This window comes from Mytilus galloprovincialis, chromosome 9 (assembly GCF_965363235.1).
Source record: "Mytilus galloprovincialis chromosome 9, xbMytGall1.hap1.1, whole genome shotgun sequence".
NCBI lineage: Eukaryota > Metazoa > Mollusca > Bivalvia > Mytilida > Mytilidae > Mytilus > Mytilus galloprovincialis.
In genome coordinates this window covers 35,296,497-35,304,303 of record NC_134846.1, presented here as the reverse complement: position 1 = coordinate 35,304,303, position 7,807 = coordinate 35,296,497, and the positions used below count along the sequence as shown (strand labels likewise).

General features: G+C 31.2%; 1 protein-coding gene across 1 annotated transcript; it reads right to left on the bottom strand.

Annotated features, from left to right (window-relative positions):
• Nucleotides 1-559: 559 nt before the first annotated feature.
• Nucleotides 560-5,259, bottom strand: LOC143046542 (glutamate receptor 2-like). The gene is made up of 5 exons (XM_076219699.1): nucleotides 5,187-5,259; nucleotides 4,022-4,355; nucleotides 2,750-2,967; nucleotides 1,608-1,858; nucleotides 560-875 (listed from the first exon to the last, which is right to left on the bottom strand). Exons 1-5 carry the CDS (start codon nucleotides 5,208-5,210, stop codon nucleotides 560-562), a joined length of 1,143 nt encoding a protein of 380 aa, XP_076075814.1. The 5' UTR covers nucleotides 5,211-5,259.
• Nucleotides 5,260-7,807: the final 2,548 nt, after the last annotated feature.

Sequence of the window (7,807 nt, the reverse complement as noted above, 5' to 3'; positions counted from 1 at the left end):
AAGGTGTACCATTAAAATAGTTGAACTCGAGATCTATGAAATTATTTTAGGACAAATCCAAAAGTAGTGAAAATTAATACATATTACAGAATGCAGCCATGACAAAGAGGGTCATTCCTGGATTATTGCAAAATAGTTTTGAAATTGAACCCATCATTCGAACACGAGATAATCGGTCAATCCAAAGCTTAACAAAACATAATGTATCTAAATTGATACATATTAGAAATGTAAAGAGGATTTAATAAAACCTAATCAACTACATCACTTGGTCTCTGGTGGATATTTGTCTCTTTTGCCAATAATGTCTAGAGCAATTGTAGAAAACGCGAAAAAAGAGTTATGTTGGGTATAGTTCCAATTTCAAATATTAAATACGTAATCAATGAAGATGTCTCTTTATTAATAATAGTTTTATTTGCAAAATGCATCCATATAGGTCAAGCAAACACAAATACAAACATATCTAATAAAGATAGTGAATCAATCGATTCTATTATGTATTATCAGTTTCCCGTTAAATGCGTAACCTAGAATTAGAATAATAACAAAGTACATTTTACTGCTTATGGCACTTGTTCTTTATGTCTGTAGTCTCTCTATATTTCATGGACCTTCCCCACATTTGATTCTTGATTGGCGCCAAGTAAGTTTTGTATCTTTTAAAGATATACGTCTGCCAGAACAGATTTAGAAGAAATGTAATAATAGCCACTCCAACAACACTGACATATACTAAAAACACTCCAGCAATACTATCCATCCCTAGAGGATTGGCTCCACCAGTGCGAGATACTGTAGAACAAGTATTTATCTTTGGCCACCATTTATCTTTCCAGCGCTCTGTCATTCCAGCCTCATGCATTTTCAGTATGCTGAAAAATTTAAAAATACAATTTACTATTTAAACATTTGTTTTATTAAAAATGTCTTGTCTTTGTTGCGGTTTATATATTTTTGGTTGCATAGATAACGTTTCAAGCAAAGTACATTGTATGAGATCATTACTATGCTTTATTATCTACGTGACTGTAAATTCACTTCTTCGTATTACATTTTATTTAACTGATTGACAGATATAGAATTTTTCAAGTCGTATTTAGCACAAGGTTTTGAATTGTTCTTTTTTTAAGCTCCAACTTCGTTATTTAGCAATCCAACTGTTTTGAGAGTCACTGATACGTCTTAAATAGAAGACATGCGCGTTAGACATAACTAATTATCAGATGATATCTTTGATGATTTTTTTATTTTAACATCTTAATTATCAAATAGATATTGCAGGATTCATTAGGTTTCTATTTTTGCATTTGTATTTGCATTGTTACAGTTTAAAATAAATTACATATTTACAACTCATCGAAGGCTTAATGTGATAATTTTCCCAGCATGTCATTGTAAATCTGTGGAAGATTACATAAAGTTTGATAGATACCATTCCGTCAGTTAAATTAAATAATTCTGGTATATTATATAGTTGTGAAAACCAGTTTTGCACATTTAATTTAGAGAAAAAAAAGACATCTACAGTCTACAGATCATGCATGCTGATTGTAAAAAAAAAAAGTAAAAGAGCTGAAAATGAAAATAAATTTGAGTTTTATTACTTCAGATTGAAAGCTTCCTTGTACGGTGCGTTTTCTGGCATGACAAACCCCAATCCAGCTTGGTTGAAAACTTCCGCAGCTAAAGCAAAGGCTTCACAGTCTTGTAACTGAATGAACTCTAACTGACTTATGTCAGTCATAAAAGCGTATTCCCCAGTCCTTGCCAGTTCTACAGCAGTTGCACGACTTGTAACGTACGGCATCGTAGACATTTTCTCCCATACTTGTGTGTATACGCCAGATGAAGCTGTCTGAAAGTAATCATTGAACGTGCAGTGATGTATGATCTTTGCTCTATGTTGAAGGCTTAACAATGATAAAGAGCATCATAAAAAGCTATATATGTTCCGTTTTGAATTTTCCTCGGAATTTGGTATTTTTGTAATTTTACTTTTGACTTAGAGCTTGGTTTTGTCAAGAAGTGCGGATGGGATTCTTTGTAATGATTAAATAAACCATAGCTGTTTTTATTTGTCAAGCAAACATCCTAAGAAATGTACAAATAAGTTTAAAATAAAATTATCTGTAAAATAATGTTTAAATGTTTATTTGTTCACTGCCATTTCAATTTTTAAAATTGTTACTGATTGGAATTCTATCAAATAAAGTAATCTCAAAGTAGTTTGGGTCGATGACTATGCCATCATAAATATAAATATTCACAGCAGTCATATTTAGTTATTAAAGTCATTAAAATTTTGATACATTTCGAAGTTATTGCAGTTAATAGTCGAGGCCTGTTGTTTAAATGTTATTTTTCACATTTATTTTATGTTTGGAATAAAGTATGTTTACGTTTTTTTTACGGTAATTTAACCATATGAGACTTCCAGTGCGTCGTTAAACTAGTTTTTTATTATCAATATAATAACCAGGAAAAAAAAGCATCGGCTGCTATTTTTTCAGTTAAAATGTCTACCGAATTTTTATATGTTCTATACTAAAACAGTAAGTGGATCACCATATGCTCAAGGCATCACTTTATTGTTTGTTCTAATGCTATTCTTTGATCTTCAGTAGTCTTGCATGCGCTTTAAAGACACTTTCTTAGACAAGTTATAGTATCGGCATTCTTTAAGTAGTAATATACAATTTTATACCTTCCCCGTCTTTTCATTTAACTAATGAAAAATAGTATTTACTTGAAAAAGCGTATGAAGACTAGTTCCAGTCTTCACCAAAGGTTTGATTTTGTCTTGCGCAATGAGTTCCGACAAGCTGTTAATCGGCTGCACAGTAATACTGACAGTCAAGTAGGCCGCAAGGTTTGCTGTATAGCTTGCTAACATCAATATGGTAAAAACCCACCAAAATCCTAACATAACTCTTCCAGAAGTAGCACTTGGACGTGGATCTACAGCTAATGAAAAAATATCTTTTATATGTTGTTACAACTTCTAGTCGTTATTTGATTACAATTTGTTATTTTTTTTATAAATAAAACAAGTTAATATTGTGTTCTTGATATTACAATACTTCGAAAGGTGCTGAATAGTCTTAATTTCTGTAACGAAGAAAGTATGTAAAGTAAAATTTGCAAGGGGTTTATATCATATAGTGGCGTTTCTCGCTCCTTAATTTTAAAATATGACTAAAAGGAGAAGTAGGATATACGTCATTTCGATGGTAACGCAGCGACGACATCTGAGGGACAACATGTGCATGGTACTCATCAATAGACAACTATCATATGATATCCACAATTCATTTGTATTTTAATCTTTTATTTATGGAAACAAAATACAGTTAAACCTGCTTAAGAGAGCACCTGTATTAAGCAAGAACCTGTGTTAAAAGACCATCAACTTTAGATCCCTCTGTTGTACATTTCATATAAATTCAACCTGTTTTAAAAGACAACCTGTCTTAAGAAAACACTTTTTTTGTTCCCCCTTTAGGAAGTTTGCTTGTCATGTTTTGGCTTTTTTGTCAGATTTTCGAAATCCTCTGGTTTTATTCATTTGAATGCCTTAAAAAAATTTGCCCATGAAACCTCATTTTTCTGTTTATAAATCTTTTACATGTATAATTATAAGCCATTTGTAAAAGTCTTATAAAATCTTATTTATTTTTTGATAGTTTTTGAGAACTTTAACTTGACAATGATAAAGCTATGAAAAGTCAAGAGAGAACATTTTCCCGCCAAAATTCCAATGGCTAATATCTCGAAAACAAGCACATTGACCCCTATATTTTTTTTTTTTTGCTTTTTTGATTCCTCAATTAATCCACTATCAATATATACTAGTTTTATGGAAAGTTATTTATTTTGAAACTGAGCAGCAAACATCCTTAAGTGGTCTCTTAAAATAGGTTTAAATGTAAGTAATAAGATAGTGAAGTGAAATCGGTATAGAAAAAAAACAAATAAGACGTATAAAACATTTTTGCATTTATGTTATGTAAACCTCTACCTTGTTCGAGAAAGGATCCATAGATTAACCACATGTTTTCTTTTAATTTCTTTTGCTCATGAGCTGTGTCCACCACAAGGTCTTGACCATCGACAGTGTAAGGACTGAGTCGATTAACAATATACAAGAAGATGCCGACAACAATTATCACCATTCCAATGGCACCCCAAACTTTAAGCGTGAAAGGCTTTAGTGTTTTAAACAATTTATAAGGTTCCTCGGTGATTTTCTTGGTTAAGATTCCCACACCATCCTCCATTATTGGTACAGTAAAATCAATGACGGATTCCCTTATACTGGTGATAGTAAAAGGGGCAGCTGCAATGTCTATTTCCTGTAATGAAATTCATATGGTTTTTCGATCAGCTCGTAGACGAATTTGTTTTGACGGAAACTCATTTTACTGAGTAAAGAGTTTATTTTTATTGTTTTTTACCGGGGCATCTCAGACACTAACTACAAATGTTAAAATCGATGTCCGTTCATAGAAAACAGTTTATTTTGTATTTGCACAATGAGAATACAGTTCAAGTTTGCATTTCAAACTTGGAATCATTTAGTACGAAATAATCATTTTATTAATATAAATTGGAAGATGTGGTATGAGTGCCAATAAGAGAACTATCCATGCAAGTCACAACGTATAAAACGATAACAATTATAGATCAACGAATGGCCTTTAAAATTCCTTTTTAAATAGTATTTACATGCATTTAACCCCCTCAACATTTTGTAGGTGCCTGTTCAAAATCTGACTGTCTGCAGACCCCTATACACTGATATTGAATGGTTGTCGATTTTGATAGATATCCTATTTGTATGTCGTTTGTTGTTTGTAAATTATCCAGTCCGTTTGTTTTCCCGTATAATTTGTAAAACATTTTTATTTATTTATTATATACTTTCTGCCATGCTAAATTGGTTTTGCTCATGTTGATGACCTAACGGTGAAATTTGTTGATACTTGGCATATAGTGAACAGTTGTCAAATTGAATATTTAACTTATTTTATGTATATATTAAATAAAAATATATAAAAGCAACAGTAGTATTCCGGTATTCAAAAGTCTTAAATCGATTCAGTGAAATGATCCGAGTTACAAACTACAACCGCGGGAAAAAATCGAACTATAAGAGGATGTTTGTCATATACAAAAAAACCTACTCCTCGCATGATCATGCCCACCATTCCGGTCCATGCTCCATCTTCTTTAGGACCACCATATTGTCCATCCGGGGGCTGAACTACTTTATAACTATATCATTTGGAACAGCAGAAAAAAATATACAGAATATGAATAAATTATAGAGAATATGACAGTTGCTATCCATTCGTTTGTGTGTTTGAGCTTTTGATTTGGCCATTTGATTAGGGACATTCCTTTTTAAATTTTCCTCGGAGTTCAGAATTTTTGTGATTTTACTTTTTTCATACTCTTACATTTAAGAAAGTGATTTGTTTATAGATAGAAATTTTATCTAATCATTAAAAAATTTGGAGCGAAGATATTTGTTATTGATTAAAACCTGTCATTGTTGCTCAAGATTTTAATATTTAAATTTATTGTATTACGGACATGCAAACAACTGTTAGAAAAAAAGTAAGAGGAAGTTTCATAGGCATTTGTGCATCTTGTTCATTTTTTTTTCACATAACCGGTCAAAAGGTTGCCGTATACTATTTATTCAAACTTACCTAAAATTAAAACGCTTTGCCATCTCATTCAATATATCAAAACAGAAACCTTTGTATGTCGTCACGTTGTTGTTAGTTTCGATGTAAATGAATGGTTCTACCTGTAATTATATCCAAATATATCAATGAAAAACAATATGAAGTAGGGAGCACCAGTTCAACCTGAATGTATTTGCCTTCAAAGCTAAATCCATCAGTATTTACTCAAACACTTACAGGTGTATACATTTTTGTTCAACATGTAGCTGTAATATATAGCTTTTGATTTTGCCATTTGATTAGCGACGTTCCTTTTGGAATTTTCATCGGAGTTTAGTATTTTTTTTTTCTATTTATATAGCGCGTTTCAAAATCAAAATAGGTCCAATTTATAACTGTTTGAATTATATGATTTATTAAAACAGCAATTTTGAAAGATTCTCAAATTTCGTAGAAATAATTTGAAAACGTAAAGGAGGCTAATCTTAACATAAACGAAATTTTTTTGGAAGTAGAAAGTTTGTTTAATGTTTTGTCTTTAATAACAATCACGGTGCCACTTTTTATGCATCGTGTGCACATTTTAACAATAAATTTATGATCAGTAATGTTCGAAACCAAATGTTTTAAAACGTTCATGTACTGATAAACCAAAAAGGAAAACTAAAGGAAACCCTAACCTGAACATGGTTGAGAATCAATTAAAAAAAATTTAAAATGCCGTTTATTATATCTTTTACACAAAAACAGTAAACTTTATCATGGTATATCAACATTATCGTAAAACAGTACTTAAAACTGAAAACAAATGTTTGTATTAATACATGTATAAATTATTGTGAATTTTAATTTCATATAATTTAGACTCTATAGATTTCAATAAACTTCCAGTCGATTTAAACAAATGTTGGTTTCCGACACTGTGAGATATAGATATTCAGGGAAAAGTCAACCTAACTACCTTGAGCTCCTTACAAAACGACTAGTTCTCTTCAATTAAATCATTTTATATAGCTGTGTATATTGCATTGGTATATTAAATCACACCCAGTTTCCTGGAAACGAATATACATCAACTTAGTTGCTGATAACTTCTCTTTAATCATTCATTTACTGTCTTGCATGATGTTGTACGTTTGTTTCTGATAATCTTTAATGTCATCAGTTTACCTATGGACTACATTTTTCTCTAGTACAAATAGTTAACGGTTGTCATGAAAATTAGTTCATACACTTTTTTTTATAAAACTATTGTGACAATAAATAGATTGGGAAGAAAGAAGTATTTACTCTTCTTGCTTATATTAAATTGATTTCGAGCTTGTATCAAACAACTATTTTCAAACGAGATTTAGAAAAAATAATAATATAAGATATATAATGAAGAATCTAAATGTTTGACCTGTAAAGTTGCAACTGTCAAGGTTTTCCCGCCAAAATCTGTAAACTCGTTCCCAAACAATACATCATTTTTCAGTTGAAGACCATTTCCTGTTGTCCATTTTCCCATATGATGTAAAGAATCTGTACCACCTTTTATACTGCAGAGTTGAAGTTCAGCTTCCGATAGATACCTATGTTGATCCCAATTTAAATTACCTGTTAGACCTTTTAAGTTTATCTATTAAGTGAAAAATAGAAAGAAAAAAGAAAACGAATTAAAAGGTAAGATTAGTACTGTACTTTAGTTGGGATCCCGCTAACATGTCCCCCCCCCCACACACACACAATCATTATGTATGTTTGTGCCTGTCCCAAGTCAGGAGCCTGTAATTCAGTGGTTATCCTTTGTTTATGTGTAACATATTTGTTTTTCGATCATTTTTTTTTTTTATATATAAATAAGGCCGTTAGTTTTCTCGTTTGAATTCTTTTACATTGTCATTTCGGGGCCTTTTATAGCTGACTATGCGGTATGGGCTTTGCTCATTGTTGAAGGCCGTAAGGTGACCTATAGTTGTTAATTTCTGTGTCATTTTGGTCTGTTGTGGATAGTTGTCTCATTGGCAATCATACCACATCTTCTTTTTTTATTTATTCTTTGTGTATTAAATGTAAAGAATTTGGGGGACTGTTTACAAAATGCCAATATATATTAATTTTCAAAAAAG